Below are 21,940 nucleotides of genomic sequence, written 5' to 3' on the forward strand. Positions count from 1 at the left end.
ATTTACATGCTTCTTGTTAAGGCTTGCTAAAGTCGATCTGCTTGCTAGCTCACATGCTTTGTTGTCATACAATCCGTATACTGCATGATGCTCTCCAAAGTAATTCGAAACTTTGTTGATTCCTGCAGCAGAAGGAAAGGATATTGCTCAATAAAATAAGTAAACAGACATTACATGCAGTTCGACTTATTTGACTTTTTTTTACAGCAGCCAGAATATTGTCTGCTTGTTTCTTCAGCTAATCAAATAAATGTTTAAACGTTTACATCTCTTTTAGCAGGGAAGATTCAAGGCTTCTTTTAGCTGTAATTTTTGCAATGAAGGAAATTAGGACATCCACGTTTTTTGCACTCTTGAGACGGAAAGTTTACTTCAAAGCTTTGCCAAATTTGTAAAATATTTGAGAGGTCTGATTATCTACACTTCAGATAGACAGCTCTCAGAAGCTTTGGGCAGAAGCTAGTCCTTTGTTTATACATTAATTTTATATCATCATGTGAAGTTTTATGTTCGTTCACAAAATACATGCCTGGTGCTTACCTGCAGACCCGAAGCACCCTGATTCAAAATATAAACAAAACTGGCTGTAATTAGAATCCGAGTCCTCCAGAATGTCTTTGAATATTTGCCAAAGAAATGCTAGTTGTGTGAAATTCTACCTGAAGATACTTCTTATGCTCCCTCAAAAGTTCCAAGGAACAGGGTGGCTTTTTAGATGCAGAGACGAGAGAGATTGCTCACAGCATAAACAAGAGTAAAGAGAGACAGAGTAGAATCTGGATTTTGTTAACACAGGATGCAGCTGGTACTTTTCCCTAGGATAATTTGAGGTGGGGGGAGGACTCTCTCCACCTTCCTTTGACAATGGAATCTACTGTGCAGTGTAAATCTTACTCGTTTATAGTCAGCTTGGGTAACCAAAGTATCCCTTAAAAGAGATGAAAGGAAAACATGAATTTACAAAGATCATATCTAGGGTAAAGCACTTACAGCACAAACCTTTTCTTTTAAATACCAAATAAACACAGCAAAGCCAAATATTTGCTTCTCACAAGCCAGAGAACAAATTTACTTCTTATATACAGCAGCTTCTGCTGTCTCTTTGCGTGCAGTTTGTGGGTGAGGTGGCGGATAAAATGTTCCCTCTCTCTTCATTTCTATGGCAGAACTTGGCCTGAATGAACCATTTTCTCCTTAGGTACGCTGTCGCTTCCTTCCGTTTCGGGCTTCTTGTCATGGGGAGAACCTTGCAGTGATCCGGTTGCCATTCCAGCTGGAAAGCTCATTTGGCTTTTGGTTTGGTCAAAGTAATGAAGGAAAAGGAGGCTGCGTGCATTTGTTTTATATGGAAAATAGCTCTGGAGAGAAGGGGAGAGGGAGAGAACGAAGAAGCTCTAGCATTATTTTTCCTAGTGCTTTTACTTTTGTGCTATACTTCCGGTCTTCGCTAAGTTTTTACACGTGCCTCGTTTCAACCCAGAAAAATAGACAGTGAAAGTTCCTTAGATGGTTTCACAGGATGCTTTGCTTTCTTGCTTCAAAATAATTGAAATCAAGCTAACCAATATGCAAAATTGAGTGCAGTTTTCTACACAGTGGAATGGTGTAGCAGCCTGAATAAACTACTTGCTACTACATGCGGTCTGAGGAATTTTGACACTTGCGATTTTCCAGATATCTAAGATGTGTTATGTCAAGGCATTTACAATTACACTCTGGCCCAGTGAAGTTCCTGATACCTTCCCCATGGTTCAGCGAAGGAGAGCCCCCCCCCCCCCCCGGCCATGGGTTCATATGCTGCTGCTGCTTCCTCCCTTCTCATTCATGATTCCTTCTTCTCCTTTTTTAGAGCTTGCCACCATGCAGTGTTACGTCTGTAGCAATATAAATGCTTAGCTGAAGCCTGCTTCTGACCATGGTTACAAACTCTAGTCAGAATCTAAGCATGTCTAGTTTTACCATCAGTGCTGACACAATGCTATATCATCTGAAAACATAATGCTAGCTCTGAAAAGGGAATGGAAAGAGTCATTTACCCATAAGAGCAGAGGAAAGAGCAGAAAGGAAAACTCAACCCCACAGGACACTCCTGCACTCCTAATTATAGCTGGGAAATCGGAAATGTCCCATCTACATCATGTCTGAAAAATAACTTGACCATATTGTAATTCCTTTTCAGTAGATGCACAATTGTCTTACTTGTGTGTCTTAATGAGACAGGAAAAAGACATTATTAAACTAATTCCCACTCTCTGCTTAGACCTAAGGCAAGATACAAAAATCTGAGCTGAGGACAGGATTGGTGGAATGGCTGCTGATGTCACAAAGCCCCCCCCCCCCCAGCAACTGGCCCCAGATAGACATTTGATAATATTGTTACAGGAATTAGCTGCAGCTGGCTGGGAACTGAAAGGAAGTGGGAAAAGAAGCAAAGTTAATTAAGTGTTGAGGTTGTAGAAGAGGACAGAGGGAAAGGAATTATTATGGAAGTGCAGAAGCTGTTCAGATCTGGGTACGTAATTTATGGTGGTTACTAGTCTTGTGTTGCTTATCTGGGCCTTCACATTGTAGAAGGAAGAGGAAGGTTGGCAGGAGAAAGACAGAAGGAACCAATTATGTGTCTTTTGGTAAATATATCTTCCAAAAGGGCTTGAATAGGACCGTGTCATAGTGAGAGTTAAAGCAGATTGTCATACCAAGGAGATTAATATGGTCAAACATCACTTCTTCATCTTTCATTGCAATGACAGTACTGTGTACAGAACACTGAGCCATCTAGTGACCACATAATATATTGCAAGGTAAACAAAAGATAATGGAAACACTAAAAAGAAAAAGAGTTTGGCAGTACTAATGAAATGATGATATGTGGTGGTTTAGTGATATTTCAACTAAGATTACATGTTTGCCTTGTATGTTTTTTAAAAATAATAATAATCTGAGTTCATGTATTTGTACTGGACTGGTGATTTCCAGTCAGTTCCTGAACACATCTAGATTGAGACAACTTGCTTATCTCCTAACTTCCCCATCCTAGTTGCATTCACCGTTTCTTTATTTTGCTCCTTTTCTATGTGCTTCTGCTTTGCTTGTTAGTACTGCTACGCCTGTATGTTACCCTAACTGGGCATCTCTTCTGTTTTAGGAGAAACCCGATGCCAGCTCCACATCCCTACAGCTGCGATCCCAGATTGAAGTAAGCACAATGGCTGCAATGATCTATTTTTGTTTCTGCCTTCAATTTGGTATTCTGCATCAGTCAGATAATAAAGCCTGCCATTGTTCAGCCTCAACTCAAAGCAATGAATCTTCTCTTACAGGAATCCCTTGGCTTCAGCAGTGTGGTATCAACACCAGAAACAGAAAGAAAGTAAGTTTTGCTCTTTCCTTGTTCATTAAATTTTACACGAACTACCAATTCACATGAAAGTACTTTCTTTATATAATCCCACAAAATAAGTTACTAAAACAAAATTAGTACCAAACTTTTCTTTCTCTGTCTGCTAGTGTCCTTTTTCCTTTCCCTACCTTTCCCAATTGATATTATATTCTGCCACTTCATTGTTGTTGTTTTAAATACGTTAAAATAACAATACTTGACAGGATTAAGATATGTTCCTTTTACGCTGTCTGAATAAGAAGGGAGGGAAAAACAGAGAGCAAAGCAAATGCCTGCTTAGGCATTTTCATTCATGCTTTAGAGTTTTATATATAAGTCTCAGCCCGGTCCGAGTTTCATACCTTAAATGTCAGAAGTTGTTGTGTCGGTAGACAGATGAGTTTCCCCTGTAACCTTAGGAAGTGTCCTTAAGGCAGCTGCATGGTAGAATATTGTCTGAAGAGAGCAAGTCATTTTAAAATTACCAGAGGTTATGGGCATTTGATGCCATGTAGAAAACTTGAGTGGCCAAAAGAGACATGATTTAGACCTGCACTCATCAAATGTGACAGTTTGATTGATTGGTGCTAGCCTCATTCCCCTAGATGAGCAGTATTGCCTCGTCAATCCAGGCAGTTACATGCTTGTAAAATCTGCTTGCAAAAGAATGTTCTTTTACTCTTCTAGCTATAGCCATTGAACTCATCTTGTCTTTTCCTTATACAAAGCAAATGAAAATGCTTGTGTAGTTTTCTGCTAAGGCCCTTCTACACATGAATAATGTGCTTTTGATACTATGCTTGATATAAGTTGTAGTAGAATAATCTAGATATTGATGGAAATCATGTGGATCCCAAAGAAAACTGGGTATGGGATGGTGTGATTTCTAGTCTGAAGTCCTCCTTGGGCCCATTTCTGGGCCAGGGAATACGTGTGTGTGTGTGTGTGTGTGTCTTGCTGGTGGTTGAACAGTGAGATGAGTCCATTTTGAATTTTTTTTTTTTTTTTTTTTTTTTTTTGCAGACGTAGTGTTCCCATTTTAAGTATCACAATGATACCCTTCTTTCCTTTTAGCAACTCACCCTTTAGAGGAATTTGAATTTTAGTCCACAGGTTTAAAAAAGTTGATTGTGGAAGCAAAAATCAGATCACAGCTTATCTGTCCTGCTTTGCCTCAGTTGCCCCTTTGAGGTGATTGCCTAAGTAATTACTAGAACTTTTATCTCATTTTGTAAGAATCAAATCTCCCCTAAAAGGTCACTCTACTGAAATAGTTTTAAGGAGAAAGTTATTTTAAAAACCTGTAACTGTACAAATCTGTAAACTTCAGCTATACACTCTTCGAATTGAGCAGGAAAAGGGTGTTGGGTCATAAAGGTCCACAGACTGCAGTGGGGATGAGAGGCAGATATTGGTTTAAGTTACGGAAAATGTGTGAGTTGCAGTCTATGCTGAATCAGTGAATCATTTCATGCCACGTAAACTCAGGTATACACTAGAGCAAGTCTTTCCTTTCTTGTGAGAAGTCTTAGCACCAAAATTTAGAAATCTTTTGGTTTCTCCTGACAGAGGAGAAATTGTCTACAAGCTACTGAGTCACAAGGCAAGCCAGTGCTCATGAGCGACTCCATATGATGTTGTCAGCATTTATATTACATTCCAAATGTCATCCCTAACATTCTTGTTTTAGATGCAGTGGTTCACAAAAGATGTGAGGCTGCCTTTGAAATTTCGAATACTATGGCATGATGATGCAGATGAGGTACCCCTGCCCTTCCCTAAGAGATTATATCATTTATTTAAAAACTGTAACATAGTATTAGTGAATAGCTAATTTGCCTGGCGTGCCTGGTGTGCTCTGGTCCATGGGATCACGAAGAGTCGGACACAACTAAACAACAACAACAACAAATTTGCTAAGATATACCATGAAGGCCTCACTGGAACTAAGGGCGATAGTTTAATGTGTTTAACCTAGAACGGTCTTAATCACCTAGAAAAATGTAATTGGGGGTTTCATTTTGAAATGTGGATGAAAGGTACTGAACCTTCCCGTTCCTGCTTGTAGCTCTGCTTCCAAGCACTTTTTCCCCAGCCATTGTCACACAAAATACTGAGGGGGGAAAGTGCTTGGGAAAAGAAGTTTTCATTGGAAGGTTTTGCACTATTGTTTCTCTTACCAGTATTATGCCCTTCTGCTGTTAACAATCCAACACGACACACCTTTTCTATGCAGAGGGCTGGATTACATGACCCTTGGGATCCTCTCCAACTCTCCAGTTTTATGATTTAAGATAGATTCTGTGTCAAAGTACACAGAAATACAACCATTGTCTAGTTTGCTTGTACGTCCCACTGTAGTTTAGTCTAACTTTCCAATGGGCCCAAGATATTTGGGGAACACATTTCTTTGACTTGAATGTGCACCCTAGCCATAACTAGTGACCATAACTAGAAGCAGTAGCAGTCATAATACACTAGCTAATATATAAGCAGGGTTTGGCTATGCAACTGCCAGCTTCTAAAGCATGGCAGTCTTACATAGTTGAAGGAAGCCAGCAATTTATCCCATTCTGATGTGTGGGATTTTGTTTAGAAATAAATACCCTTTTCTTGTCACGGTAATGAGTGATGTGAAATTTCCAGCATGATGTTTTAGCAGAAGTGCAACCACCAGGAGCCATCTGCATGATGTAAGATTCTTGCCAGCAATTTTTTTTTAAAAAAAAGTTCTTTTATATGTTTAAAAGCATGTCACTGCTGCGGAATATTTTACCAGCTGCTCCACTAGATTTGTCAAGGCTGAAGTAAAACTAGTGAGAAGAATGCAACTCATTTTCACACTTTTAAAGGTCTGAATCTTTCATAGTAAATTCTTTAAAGGGAGTTTCCTCAAAAGCATAGCTAATCCTGGATCACCACTGCAATTTTTAGAATGTCTATAGATCCAAGGGTTCAGTATGTGCACAGTAGCTTTAAAGTAGCTTACTGTACTGGGAAATCGGCAATGAATGGTATTTAGAGACCCAGGTGTGTATTGCCAAGTTCATTTTGCGAACTTTAAAGATTTCAGCTGCCTTTTAAAGACTGGTTGGAATGTTGGTTCTTTGAACCTGCTTTGTGTTTGTGAGCATACATGTTTGTATGTAGTTATGTTGCCAAAGAGGCGGGGAGAGCTCTGGACAGTTTTGTGTATTGTGATTTAAAAACAGGTTCTCATGCTCTTTGTTTGGAGGTAGCATTTCTCCATGCCAGCCTTCAAGTAAATAGAAGATTCTCCCCAGTTCAGGGTTGTTACCATCTGTCCAAAGCCTGTGAGAACTAAGTTGGTGGTCTTGGTCCAATTTCTACTAGGCAAATACCACAAAAGCTACCATAACACTTGGCATTAGACTAAGGGAAAACTCAATTGCCTACTGTAAAATGTTACTAAATAGGCATACAGACTGAATCGAACGGTGGAACCTCCAGAAATAAAGAAAAGCGTGTAGCATATATTGCAAGCTTCCATTGCTATAGTAACTGTCCCTTATAAAAAGGAACAGCATCTGTTTTCTGTGTATTTTCTGTGTAAGTATGGCTGTTAATGAATGTGAGATTCCTAATAGGACGTACATTTTTCATTGTGAAAGAAAATTGGAGAACTTTCCCAGAACACTGATTAATTTTGCGTGCAACTATAAGTGTAACTTTGTTACAAAGGGATCCCCCTTGTGATATCTTGAAAGTGACAGCAGCTCTCCTGCAGTTGTTTACTCAAGGAAAGGAGAAGAGATCTGGTGATCACTGTGTATTTGGCAGGAAATCCAGGTCAAACCAAGTCAAACCTTCTGCATCCTGTCTTTCATCCTGTTTTTAGCAGGGGAAGAGGACAGTGCATTCCCCCCTACTTTTGGGAATACATTTTGGTTTGATTCGAAATAAACCGATCTAAGCAGGCTACCTCCCGCAGCCTCTAAAACTGAAGGTATTACAAGCAGAATAGGGAAGCCAAAGCAATTGTTTTCTTTTGATCTTCTTGGGGCATTCAGGAGACCCATTTAGTTAACTTAAAAGACAACTGTCACCAGAATGTGAATTTGCACAGCATACACTGGGTGTTTAATCACTCTCTGAACCCAACTCTTTGTCAGTGTAACAAAAACAGTTAAACCAGGGAAGTTTTGTGATATAATTTCAAACTGAACTTTGACACCCGTGTTTCCTTCTCTATCAAGATACACCAAAGGCCTTTCTGCTGAATTTATTATAAATTTATTAGAGACACTTTACGCCATAGTCCAGGGATAATTTTGACCGATTTGTCCCTTGTGGGATGTTGCAGAGTGGCATGGTTATGAATGGTCTCTGTGCACTCTGAACAGTGGGACATTTTTGAGCAGCTTTGCATTTCAGACCATGGGAGCTTCTGTGTCTTCATCAGCTGTGAGATGTGCTCACTGCTGCAGCTGTTTTGAAAGTGTAAAATCATCATGCTGTGCACTGGTCTTGTGTACATCTCATGATGAACTACTCAGCCTGAGTGCATGCCCTGTGATATGATCTCTAGCCAGAGGGAGGAGTTTGATGTTGTTATGATTTGAGTCTGCAACTAATTTGGTTCTTGTATTAGCTCCAATGTTGTTAACGAAGGAGTCAGTACAGCAGAGTTGATATGCTTGCCAATTTAAATGACTGTGAGTCTCAGCAAGCAGGCTATATGCTTCCCTTTGTAAAGGAATAATTCACATAGTTTTTAAAAGTTTATTGTCTTTGATGCAATTTTAACAAACTCCAAAGCAGTACTGCAACTTGAGATCTAATCCAATGGGGCAATGTGGGGTTGCCACATATGTACACCTGGTCATTTTTTGTTCCCCCACCCATGATACCGCATCAGATCTTTTCACTTCAAAAAGCTGCCCCTTTCATTACTCTCCAACATTCTATGCAGCAGGAGGAAGTTTGAAAGGAAAATTAGCAAGCCCTGTGTATATGTACAGAAGCATTTCCTATCCTCAGCCAAATTTCTATGGGTCCCAGTCAGTGTTCAAAACTCCCATTGTTCTAGGTGCATTTTGTGACAGGGAATTTCATTAATACAAGCAGTTTCTGAGCTCTGAGAGCAGTACTGCACCTAAGTTTTTAGATTAAAACTGCCACTGCAGGAACGAAAGGAGAACCTTTTTCTGCCTCCCCACTTCCAGCCACTCTCTGAGGACTGGAGAAGGGACCCTCATAAGAATATTAAAGGGGATGGGCCAGGGAAGTATAGCTTTGATTTTTGCAGTCTTCAGATGAGGATTAGACCATGTGAAAAACGAATATAAGATTTTAGCTGCAGTTAATTCATTTTCAGCTTTATATTCTTGTTATTTAAAAAGTGGACCTAAACACTTCATTGCAGAACCCATAACCTAGGTTTAAAGTGCCATTTAGCTCCTAGCTTTCATATCTCTGTTTCTAACACTGGTCCCAGTATAGATCTCCAAATCATTCTTACATTTATATGCAGTTTCTCTATCAATACTCATGTGCACAGGTCACCTGATTTAAACAATGGACTTCCCAGAATTCTAAAGATAAGACTGTTGATCTTATTGTGGTTAATGTCCAGACTGCAGTCCTAATCTAGAAGGATGCTGAATCAGTACTCTGGGTGATATTATCAGTTGAGTGGTTTAAGTACTGTCATGTTTGATTCTAGCAGATTGTCACAGCAACCAAATTAACTATGACATTTTACTATGAGCTCATCTGTAATAAGCCAGAATAACGACAGTGATGAGAACTGCAAAGCAAAGAAAGGGCAAAGGCCAAAGCAAGGAAAAAGGAAAACTCTGGTATGAGACTTGGCTTTTAATCTAGAGAATGAATGCTTCCTCTTGGCTTTGTTAACCGCTATAAACTAGATTAAAGAGGGGAGGGGAGAGCAGTCTCCCTCAGTCTTAGTTAAACTTGTTCCAAAGCAAAATGGTGTTTTGGGGGGGGGGAGAAGAGATGGAGTGTTATGTTTGAAGCTAAATTTCATTGGTGGCCAAATTATTCATGCTGCTTGCAAATAATTTCCCTGAGAGAAGTAGGGCAGGAAACTCCCACAATAACATTCACAATGGGAGTGAGAAACCAGCCAAACAGTGCTTGTGACATGTGACAAGCCAGACCAATGTGCCTCTGAGCAGCTGAAGGAATGTTTCCTGGCAATTGTTCTCAGAGAAACGAAAGCCTCCTTTCAGAAGAATTTAGAGCTTGTTGCTGCGAGTTAATGCTGTTTGTCATGACCCAAACACATTTGTAGATGGTGATGGGCTGTGTACCTTGTGCCAAGCCGGTCTTTCTGCCTGTATATTTTCAGACATGAAATCTGCTTTTGTGTGTGCCTCCCTCAGCTTTAGAATCTACTGTTTACTGGCCTCTCTTTTTTACACGCTTCCTGGTGATCTTCATTTATTAACAGATAGTTCAGTGTTCCCCAACCTAGCCATTTCTAGATGTTTTGGAGCAAGAAGGCTGCTGAGGTTTTACCCCTCCTTTTTCATCTCTGTCCTTCTGGCAACCTTTGCCAAAAAGAAGCTCACCTCCGTAATCTGGAGGTAGGTCTCAGCTGGCCAAGAAAATTCCAAAGTGGTGCTCTGCCCTTTGATTTCAAGCAGGGAGACTGAACAGGGTCAGGCAGTACTAGTTCTGTCACTAGAATGGGTCGACGCAGTCCAGACTCTGCTCTCATGCAAACCACAATTAACTCTGCCAGTCATTGGATACATTGCCCATCATCACTGGAGGGACAGAGGGCAGAAGTGAGTAACCTCCCAAACCCAGGCCTCAAGCCTCTATCAGCTCTTGAGCTCTGGTGGAGAGTGCATGGCTCCACCTAGAGATCCTTGCCTGGGTCAGGCACCTGGTGCCTCAAGAACCAAAGGTTTTACAGAAAGAGGGGAAAATGCAGCAGTTCCAGGTGTGAGTAACTAGATCTAGATGTTACTGCACTCTTCACATTAGTGTAGTTCTCTCTCAGTGTCCCGTGTAAGTGGTGGCACGTAATTCTGCCAGAGGTGGAACAGAAGTATGGGCAAAAAGCACTTATTGTCTTCCTGTTCTCTGAGTCATACAGTACTTGCCCAGTCTGAGCATAGAGAATTGCCATGGATTGCCAGCAGCCCCCTCAGTGATGGGAGAATAGAAGGCCTTCAGGTGCAACTGTGGGTGATATTTCCCACTGCTCATCTTTCTATTGGTGCTTCAGATTTATCTTCTCAGAGTGGGCTCAGCTTTGCTACAAATACTTTCTGAGGTATGCGAGTTCCTTTGGGAGATTATCTCAGTTTTGGTTCTCATAAAGCAGTTCTTGGAGGTGAGATGGTAATGGAGGATGTTTGGAATTACGAAGTGGGTTGTAAACTGCTTCCTTTTATTCAACTTCAGCCCAATTTTCTCAACACAGTCTCTTGGGACAATTTCTTTTGTAAGGCCCAGAGCTTCCAGGATATCTTTCTGAACCTGAATGAGAGATGGAGATCTTTGTCGAACCTCCACTCAACTCAAGAATGATAGAACATATTGCCAGTCTCTAATACTAAAAGAGTGCTAGAATTAATTTCTGACTTTGGTCGGGTGGCGGGATTTAAGCTGAATAAGCAAAAAACTAAGGTTTTAGCAAAAAAATTGACAACTACAGAAACAGATGAGTTCCTGAAAGAAACAGAATTAAATGTGGTTAAAAAAGTAAAATACCTAGGGGTGTATCTGACCTCCAAAAATTTGAATTTGTTTAAAGATAATTATGAGAAATGTTGGTCAGAAATCAAAAGAGATTTGGAAATATGGTCAAGATTGAAACTTTCCTTGTTGGGCCGAATAGCAGCTATAAAGATGAATGTATTGCCGAAAATATTATTTCTGTTCCAGGCCCTACAGATCGTGGACAAAGTGGAATGTTTTGGAAAGTGGCAGAAGGATATTTCTAAGTTTGTTTGGCAGGGCAAAAAGCCCCGAATAAAGTTTAAAATACTAACTGACGCGAAAGAAAGAGGGGGATTTGCCCTGCCAGACTTGAGGTTATATTATCAATCTGCAGCCTTCTGCTGGTTGAAAGATTGGATCTTATTGGAAAACACTGATGTCCTAGATCTGGAAGGGTTTGATAATGCTTTTGGGTGGCATGCATATTTGTGGTATGACAAGGTTAAAGTTCACAAATTGTTTAAAAACCATATTGTCAGAAGAGCAATTTTGATGGTCAGGACAAAATATAAGGACTTATTGGAGAGTAAGACTCTGAGGTGGCTCTCACCGGTGGAGGCCAAGGCACGTAAGAGACCTAACATGGAAGCCTACTGGCCTAAATATTGGGAAATAATTGAAAAAATTGGAGACAATTGGAGGTTGCTGAGCTTGGAAAAATTAAAAAACAAGGTGCGAGATTGGTTGCACTATGCTCAAATTCAGGAGGTTTTTAAAGTGGATAAAAAGGTTGGATTCCAGGTGGAAAAATCGAAATTAGAGACAGAACTGTTAGAGCCAAAAAATAAACTACTTTCGAGAATGTATAACTTGCTGCTTAAATGGAATACACAGGACGAGACAGTCAAATTGTAAATTAATGAAATGGAAAGTAAGGTACAAGAAGTCAGAGGTGGAATAATGAAATAACTTTATTATGTTTAAGCTAAAACGTATAAGATGTCGGTTATAATACTTTGGAAATTAGATAACATGATAAAATGAAAGATACAAGAAGTTTTGAAATAAGTTAACAAATTGCTGATGTTTTGTATCACAGAGAACGCAGGGTTAGGAAGATGCGGGGAAGTCCATTGGATTTGCTGAGAAAAAGGATTATGGAAATTTGTAACTTCTCTATTTTATTTTCTATATCTGTCTTTTATTCTTTTTTCTGTATTTCATAAACTTAATAAAAATATTATTAAAAAAAAAAAAAGAATGATAGAACATATTGATCTTCCTCTATTGGTGTGCCTGATATCTGCTTTGGACCTAGTTTTTCTTCAGTATTTGGTCAATTCCTATAAGGCCTCCCTAGTTGTTGCTCTTCCAACTTTTCATACATGGCTCTTCCAACTTTTCATACATGGCTTGAAGGAGACAAAGAAAAATCCTGTTCTTTTCCTGCCGATTGTCATGCCAGTGAAGGGGTTTTTCCCTATGGTTTCTGTTTTGGATTGGGACTTATAGATGCAATATAGATACCATACTAGAAGCCAGGTTCTGTGATCTTACTCATGATCAAGGATGCTGTGAACTGATGGGACCTGCTTCCACTGTAAAGTAAGCACAATCAATATGGCTACCTCTCTGTTGCCTACATAGGGGGGAACAAAACAAAACAAAGGCAGTGCCATGTTTGTAACTGCTGAGAAAGTTTTGACCTGCTGAAAGAGCCATTGCTATGGAGACCTAATGACAAGATAATTAAATGGAACCTCTCTGCTTTCCATGTTTCTCACACTGATGCTAGCAGGGTCAGAGCCCCTCAGACTCGCATTTCCCTTCAGGTCCATGCAAATCTTTATTGGACTAAAGACCCATTTTCCTCACAGTGTCATCCCCCCTTAAATAAATTATCTTGAAGTCAGTCAGCTCCTCTCATAAAGGTGTCAGTTTTCACAGTAGTTTAGTCACTGGGCATTGTGTAAAGCAGGCAGATAAACAAACCACCTTCAAAGGAAGCAAGCAAAAGGCTTTTGTATTGGTGCATTTTGTGCTCCAAATATAAGCAATAACTTTATACCAGGCTATCTGTTCCATTTGGTTTGTAAATAGATGCTGGGAAGGGAGAAGAGAGTATAATTTTATGGGCGGTTTTTAGTAGCTGTCTAATTTTTAGGACCACATTATGCACCTGTGCTATTTGCATTCAATAAATGAGATCTGGGTATATTTTAGAGCACATCTGTATTTATGATTCTTAATAGCAAAATAAAAACCAATCAGGATAATCTTATTCTCAGTTTCTCTTTCTGTTGCTGGGGGAAAAAACCAATGACCTTTCCGATCTAAACAGCATGTTCATAAAAGCAGCACACATGGTGGTGTTTGTTTCCATTTACTGTTCTGCATATTGCAGAAGCACAAGGCTATTTTATATTTCAGGTCACAAATGGACTCCGTGCCTTATAAAGTCAGCCACTGTGTATGCAAAATAAACCCCACAGATGCCTGACACAGACTAGAAGGAAGACAGGTCTGATGAAGTTAAAGCTTTACTAACTCACTGAAAGGAGAGCCAGAAAATAGTGTTTACACCGAAAGTAGCTTTCCCTTTTATCTGTGTGCAATGCACTCAGTCTGTAGAGTGCACCCCACTGCCAGGATCACCAGACTTTTGAAAAGGAAGTTATGAAGATTGGAAATGGGTCACCATAGCAGTGAGATGTGTGGCATCCACCACCGCAACCCAATGGAGGATCATTTTGGGCCTGCTATCAAAACAGTATTCTTTTTTCTTCTTATTTGCCAAAAAATAAGAAGAAAGCAACCCAAAAAGTCACATAGGAGTATCCAGAAGAATAGGGATGGAAAGGAAGGATGCATGGGTAGGTAGGTAGATGAAAATTATTTACCTGTAAAATTGTTCATACTGGAGTGTTCCACATTCTCGGCGCTTATGCACCAGAACTGTTGACTAACATCCATTCTATTTTCTCATTCAGTTTGACCATTTGTTGGACCATAACTAGACAAGACCAGCTTTGCTGGAGTGTACTCTGTGGTCTAAAAGTGAAGCTTTGCAAAAAACAATCTGGTTGTATCCCAGGTCATATGTTTGCCATTTCCAAGGAACCTGCTGCATCTTTCTTTCAACATCTCTTTCACTTATCAAGTTTTGGGGCATGGACCTAGAAATAATGTTGACATTAAAGCATGAGCTAAAGTTATGAACATTTTTAATGGATTTAATTTCACACCAGAACTAGGACCTGGTAGTAAGCAGATCTCCTTATCGTGGTCTGTAATTGGCCATCTATTCTATGTCTTTCTTCCTTACATGAGTCAGTATCTGTAGAGCCCTTTTACTATGTGCGTCGGAGTGCATTTCATTGGGAAGTCTGCTAATGAAGCTGTACATCAGAGCATAGCAAAACCAAAGGGCCAAAGCCATGGAGTAATGGCATTTGGCTGCTTTTCAGACATGCAGTGCTGAAACTTCTGCCAAGTGTCACTGCATCATTAAGTTTCAGAGCGAGTTGTCAGTCCATGAATGGAAGAACACAAATTATGTCTGGTGTGTGTTCATAGAGAAGCTGCAGGTTCAACACAGTCAGAGCAGCATAATTGTCAAATCAAACAATAAGGCCATTTTCAAATGCCATAAGTTCTTCATCCCACATATTTAAGGAAAGTAATAATTAATCATTCACACCTTGGGCAAGACTTGAAGGCAAAATACTTTATAGAATGCAAAGTCAAAGGTCCTTTTTTAACTCTCCAGCAAACATTGCTGTATACAAGTGTGAAAAGGAATGGGAGAAATATACAACTGGTACATGCCTTCTAGATAGGAAAATTCATATTTTGCTTTCTAGCAGCTACTAGTGGGCTTTTTAGAAACAATGAAGGCAGCTGGTGTATTGTAGTAGCTAAGACTTTGAGCTGTTAACCCAAAAGTCCCTGGTTCTGATCTTGCCTCTATCACAAGCTGATTAAGTGCCTTTAGGCAGCTATGATCATTTCCCCCCATCCATAAGCACCAACTTGAGCAGAAGATTGGAAAGGCTGGTGATGCACACGTGACGTCAAGAGGAGCCAGAGGCGGAGCTGAACATAGTGGTGACACAGTTTCAGTGGTCCTTCTCCCAATGGTTTGCCTCCTCCTCCGACACTGGTCCAGAGCTCCTTCCCCCTACCTTTCTCCTGTGTGGCAAGAAGCTGAGTGTGACAAAACATGTGGTCTGGGTTCTGCCCCCAGAAGAATTTTTTTGGGGAGTGCAATGGACCAGAGTTGGCACCTATGAAATCCGCCCCTGATTGTCCTTAACATGGGGGGGGGGCGTATTTTCTTGGAGGGACTGAAAGAACCTGGGTCCCTTAGAGCTGGTGCCTGTGCTCCCACCCAAATCTTCAATATGGACATTATAATAAAAACATACTTATAGGTTGTTATAAGTACATCTGATAATTATATATCTGCTATGGTGTATGAGAAATGTTCTCACTTTAAACAGTAACCAGTATTCAGAGATGTACTGAACGTGGAGGTTCCATTTATCTGCCATGGGTGTTAATAGGCTTATCTTCCATAGAATGGTTTTAAGCATTTTTTTTTAAAAAAAAGCCATCTAAGGTTGAGCATAAAATTTACATGCAGTTAAATTCTGCCTCTCATGAAACTCTTTAAATCAGGGCATGAGCAGTGGTCAGGATGATAGGAGCTGGAAACCAACAACACCTGAAGAGCTACAGATTCTCCATCCCTAATTTAAATGGTTAAAAGCAAATATATTTTCTAGCTGCTGAACAAACTTCTGTTCTGTCTGCTTTCTGTGCACTTTCCCAGACTTCCACCCCCCATTGTATCAAAAGGGCAATGAATCCCCATATTAATATATAAGTTGTATATTCTAAATCATAGTACACTTTTAGTGACAGAAGTATCCTGTTTTCCATACTTTGCAGTATTATGGGATAAAAATTCAGTATAATTCCTGCAAAGTGTTCTAATACCTTTTTTTTTTTTTTTTTTTTTTTTTAGGATAGTGGAGATTCCTATAGCTGTTGTATAGTTGCTGTAGTGAAGTTCAAGTAGCATAATGCTTTGTGGCTGTCCCTTCCTTTCCTGTTTCTCCTGTCTGTGGCACCATTTTTATTGTTTTAAGAGCCTGTTTATGTGGTTGTGAATGCACCTGCATAACCTGAAAAGCTCGAAGTTAAGGTTTTTATATTACTGATAGTGACCCTGAAGAGCGGGGTGGGGTGCCGGGTGAGATGCATTCTCTAGGGTGATGTCTGTGCATCTCTCATTATCAAAAGTACAAGAACCCCAGAAAGGAGCAGTCTGGGATGTGGGGTGAAAGCACAAACTTGTTGATGTGGAACAACATTTGCAGGACCGGATAGGAAATTAAAGTACATGAATGTTCACAAAACCCCTGAGTTTTATAAATATACCACACTTACACTCCTAAATATATATATTTTTGTGCTCCAAGGGCCTATCTAAAGGCTGCTATATATTTTCTTCTGTGCCTGTTTGTTTGAGCTCCTTCCTAACAATCAAGCACTTGGCTGCTAGTGCTGTGAACCCACCCAAGCCATTAATTTTCCTTTTACAAGCTGTCCCGTGTGTAAACCGCATCAGTAAGGAAACTAGCAATGGCCCCCTTCCAGCATGCACCTGGTGCAGCCCAGATCTGGAATTTGGTTGCATCAGTTGGCTGGCTGGCTCGGATTAAATTTCTAATCAGACTGAAGAAGAAAGATGATTTGCCATATCTGAAACACTGCTGTTACTGCCTTTGCTTGGGTGAATTTACTGAATCAAAATTAAACTTCATGCTATCGTTTCCCCTTTCATGATGTCCCTGCAAATTGATGATTATGTTTTTCATGCTTATAAACTGTTGGCCTCTAATCACTTGGATCATTTACAGTGTGCACTGGTCTAAAACAAAATACAGTTTGGTTTCTTCTCAGAGCTTTTGTTGATCAAAAACACTGCAGTGCCCTCTACTGCTAATCCTAGAAAGTGCAGATCAGATGGGTTTGCAAAGTCAAACTCTGAGTGTGTAGTTAAGCTCTGAAGCACACTCAAAGTAAAACGTTCATCTTGTTTTCTGAAGATCTATCTATCTATCATCTATCTATCTATCTATCTATCTATCATCTATCATCTATCATCTTTCTCTTTGGAATAGAGACTTCAAATCCTTGTTTTTCTCCAAGCTTGGTAGCAATAATAAACTTAAATTGAAGAAAGTAATTATTAATAGTATCATTACCATTATTTATATTTCTAATTTTAATGCTGTTTATTTTCATATATTGTAAACTGCCAGCCCACAAAAAGTGATGATTTTTTGCATTAAAGAATGCTACAGTTTGCCGCAGTAGTCGAAAGGCAGAGTTACATGCACAGCATAGAATATATTACCACTTGGTAGAAGTGTTGTATTAATTTTCTATGTTGACAGCCTGGGGAGGGAGAGGGAGAGGAGAGGACATTCTTTGGCACATTTCCCCCTTTGACCCTGTAACTTTAACTCTCTTGTTCTCCATACATATTTTTCTGCATCAGTCACAAGAAGCTCGTTTCAGAGCATTCAGGCTGGAGCTGAGCTAATGCCATTGTTTAAGTGTGGCTGGTGCTGAGATACAGTTTCTCTTGCTGGCTTCAGTGTGCATTCATAAGAAAAGGAGCAGGGAGGGGGCATTTGATGCTTCAGATCCTGACTTACTGATAACCAGGGCTGGTCCTACGATGAGGCAGAGTGAGGCGACTGCCCCAGACAGCAAATGCTGTGTGTCCTTGCCCTCCCCCGGCTGCCCCCCTCCCCATTTCCCTCTGTTGGAAGACAGAGCTCTGTGTGCTGCACAGCCTGTCCTGTGCTCCCTAAGTTAGCCTTCTGCCCTCAAGGTACAGTGGTGGAGGACACTGGCCTGTTGCCAGTGTGGAAGTAAGATTCAACTGTCGGTTGGGTCAGTACATGGAAGGGCAGGGGCAGATGGTGCATTTTGGTCCTTCGTTTGAGGCAGCCAGCCCTGCAGACAACTCCCAAGACACGTCAGACGTTTGCCACAATCATTCTGTTTCTGTTTTGTGTTTTAGGTTCTCTCTTCATAAATCAAGTTCTGAAGAAAGTGCTGTCGGTCAGTATACTTCACCTTTATTTGGTCCTTTCTCCACCCCTTCCCAATGCCTTGCTTTTTGCATACCATCAGCAGTGTTGATCTACCTTGCTGTTTCAACTCTCTTGCAGTAATGTCACATGTTTTGCTCCCTGCTTGTGGGGGGAAAGGGGGAGGTTTTTCAACTTCCTTCTCATCTTTGAGGATTATTCCTTTAGAATAGTACTTCCTTATGCATTTTATAAGTGTTATACAGGTAGACAGAGGCGTGGGATAGTTTTTGTTAATCACTGAAGTCATTTTGTCCAGAAGAGGAGCACAGCCACTCTTTTCCTCCTCCCTTAAAGAAAACAAATGTATTGGAATCTTCTGGTACAATTTATTTAATTCACTTGCATCTCAGTGTTTGCTTAAAATAGGGATAGCTGTTATTTATCATTTATTTATAGATCTCATTTTTGCACTCAAGTGCAAAATAAAATAACTAGGAAGCCTGCTTGATGTAGAAATATGACTAATGGTCATGCACCACTTTTAGATTACACAAACAAATTGAAATTGCATTTTCATATTAACTTTTAGGTAGCTTTTAACTTTGAAGGTTTTTTAGGTGAACTAAAAATAAAAGTTCAGTATGATCTATATTGTTAGTTAAAATGAACATTAATAATAATAATAATAATAATAATAATAATAATAATAATAATAATAATTTATTTATACCCCGCTTTCCCCAGCCAAGGCCGGGCTCAGAGCGGCTTACAAACAATAATAAAAACAAGAAGAAAGATTACAACTTAAAAACAAAAATAAAATACAACATTAAAATAATGGAACATTAAAATATTAAAATGTAGCCTCATCACAGGAGGAGAAGGAAAAGAAAAGAAAAAAAAGAGAGAGAGAGAGGGAGGGAGGGAATCAAATTGGCTCCAAGCCAAAGGCCAGGCGGAACAACTCTGTCTTACAGGCCCTGCGGAAAGAAATCAGATCCTGCAGGGCCCTGGTCTCATGAGGCAGAGCGTTCCACCAGGCCGGAGCCAGAGTTGAAAAGGCCCTGGCTCTGGTTGAAGCCAATCTAACTTCCTTAGGGCCTGGGACCACTAGGGTGTTGCTATTTATGGACCTTGAGGCTCTCCGTGGGGCATACCGGGAGAGGCGGTCCCGTAGGTACGAGGGTCCCAGGCCGTGAAGGGCTTTAAAGGTCAAAAGCAGCACCTTAAATCTGACCCTGTACTCCACCGGGAGCCAGTGCAGCTTGAAAAGCACTGGGTGAATATGCTCCCATGGCAGAGACCCCGTGAGGAGCCTCGCTGCAGCATTCTGTACCCGCTGGAGTTTCTGGGACAGCTTCAAGGGCAGCCCCGCATAGAGCGAATTACAGTAGTCAAGCCTGGAGATGACCGTCGCATGGATCACTGTGGCCAAGTCAGGGCGGGAAAGGTAAGGGACCAACTGCTTGATGCAGCGAAGGTGGAAAAATGTCGCCTTGGCTGTTGCTGTAACCTGCGCCTCCATGGAAAGGGAGGCGTCAAGGATTACACCCAAACTCTTAACGGAAGGCAATGGCACTAATTGGGCCCCCGCAAGAGAAGGAAGTTGGTCCCTCATCCCCATGCCATCCCGACCTAGCCATAGGACCTCTGTCTTCGAAGGATTTAGTTTCAATCGGCTCCCACGAAACCATCCAGCCACAGCTTCCAAGCATCTGGTCAGTGTGTTCAGGGTCGAGTCGGTGTGGCCATCCATCAGCAGATAGAGCTGAGTGTCATCAGCATATTGGTGACAGCCCAGCCCAAAGCTCCGGATAATCTGGGCAAGGGGGCGCATAAAGATGTTAAAAAGCATTGGGGAGAGAATTGCGCCCTGCGGCACTCCACATACCAAGGAGTGGCGCGATGACATTTCCCTCCCTAGTGCCACCCTCTGTCCCCGACCAGAGATAAAAGAGCACAACCAGTTACGGGCTAAGCCCTGTATCCCCACGTCTGCGAGGCGGTGGTCCAGAAGATCATGATCGACCATGTCAAAGGCTGCTGACAAATCTAAAAGGATCAGCAGTCCTGACCCGCCTCGATCCAGTTGTCTACGGAGATCATCTGTTAGGGCAACCAGAGCCGTCTCCGTCCCAAAACCAGGACGGAAACCGGACTGAAATGGATCTAATGCCGATGTTTCCTCCAGAAACCTACCAAGCTGTTCAGCAACCGCTCTCTCAATTACCTTACCCAGGTATGGAAGATTTGAAACTGGGCGGTAATTGGATAGGTCTAAGGGATCTAATGAAGTTTTCTTTAAGAGTGGACACACCACTGCTTCCTTCAGTTCCCCTAGGAATGTCCCCGTGTCAAGGGACAAATTGATAATTTCAACCAGGGGGGTCCGCACAACATCTGGACACTCCCTAATCAGCCAAGACGGGCACGGATCGAGGAGACAGGTGGTGGGTCTACCAACTTGGAGGAATCTATCCACATCAGTAGGGAGTACCCGATCGAAATGGTCCAACACTGGACCTGAAGTCAGTCGAGGGAACGATGAAAATTTGTGTTCATTTTAACCTAGCATAGTATTTTTTGGTTGCTTGTTGCAAATGGTCTACAGCCTTCCTTTTCCTACATAATGATTGCTTGTGACAGCTATTTATGGCATTCTTTCCAAGTATGAATTAAAATTTAAAAACACGCCCAAAAATAACTGAAACAGGATGAGGGAATGGGTTTCCTTTGAAAATGTATACATATTTAAACCTCTAATGTATATTGTGTTCCCCTTTAGGTAAAGCAGATTGGAAAAAGAAGAATAGGTATTTCTGGCAAAACTTCAGAAAGAATCAGAAGGGACTAATGAGGCAGTCTTCAAAAGGTACAGCTTTTTTAGCATTGCTGTGTTTTAATATTTGTTACATTTAGTTCTGAGAATAGTTTATATAGTGAATTGGGCCTTCAGCAGGATTTACATACTAAACTGCAATAATTTAACAAGGGTAGTCTTAATTTTTTGACAGTACTCTTTTTTTCAATTAATTCCACTAGGTTAGAAAGGCAGGTTATATACTGCTGCCTGTCAGACCCTGTCCAATTTAACAGAAGCTGCTTTATCTCTGAGAACTATTCCATACCAAACTAAAGTTCAGCAATAGATGAAGCTGTTTCATAGTGTGATTGCTCTGTTCTTAGAGCAAAACTTTATTCATTAAGGAATGCAAAAGCAGCCTCCTCCTATCATCAACTTCTCGTGTGTGCGTGTGCGCGCGCGCGCACCCACAGCCTTCCCACTGCTCCCCGGGGCTGACGGTGAGGGAAGCTCGGCTTTCCCCACCGCCAGCCCCAGAAGCTCGGGGAGCAGCCTTTCCGCTGCTCCCCAACCTGCTCTTTGGGGCTGGCTTTCCCCAAAGAGCAAGTCAGGAGTCAGCCCCGGGGAGCGGCGGGAAGGCTGCGCGCCTGTCAGATATTCCACATTTCACAGCATACTCTTAATCCCAATTTGTGCTACTGGACTGGTTCAGTATAAGAGTTGTCCATCTGCCAAAGTCTGCCAGGCTCTTCTGAAGGTACATTAGTTGAGAAGCTTCTCGGGTGGTGTTCCTACCAGAAACAGCAAGTATAGGACCCCAAAATTGGGCAGGTTGAGGGTGGAGCAGAGCTAATCATGGACCTGATAGATTCAAAGCTGCTCAGTCACCCCCTTGTACAGTTGTACTCACAAAAATACATTATGCAATCATTAAAATATCACTTAAATATTTTAAAATATTAAGTAGATTATAAATGCTTTTAA

At 41.0% G+C, this 21,940-nt stretch overlaps 1 protein-coding gene across 5 annotated transcripts in view; it reads left to right on the forward strand.

The window, feature by feature from the left end:
* The window catches only part of SASH1 (SAM and SH3 domain containing 1), a gene marked incomplete at its 3' end in the record, with an annotated part of 506,774 nt that overhangs the window by 436,742 nt on the left and 48,092 nt on the right, over positions 1-21,940 (forward strand). For all 5 annotated transcript variants that reach the window (XM_081854312.1, XM_081854314.1, XM_081854315.1 and 2 more), the window contains exons 3-6: positions 3,146-3,196; positions 3,321-3,370; positions 18,141-18,181; positions 20,939-21,025. In XM_081854312.1, coding sequence (XP_081710438.1) covers positions 3,146-3,196; positions 3,321-3,370; positions 18,141-18,181; positions 20,939-21,025 — 229 coding nt within the window. The remainder of the gene's footprint in view (positions 1-3,145; positions 3,197-3,320; positions 3,371-18,140; positions 18,182-20,938; positions 21,026-21,940) is intronic.

This window comes from Podarcis erhardii, assembly GCF_964252035.2.
Source record: "Podarcis erhardii genome assembly, chromosome: 3".
Classification (NCBI taxonomy): domain Eukaryota; kingdom Metazoa; phylum Chordata; class Lepidosauria; order Squamata; family Lacertidae; genus Podarcis; species Podarcis erhardii.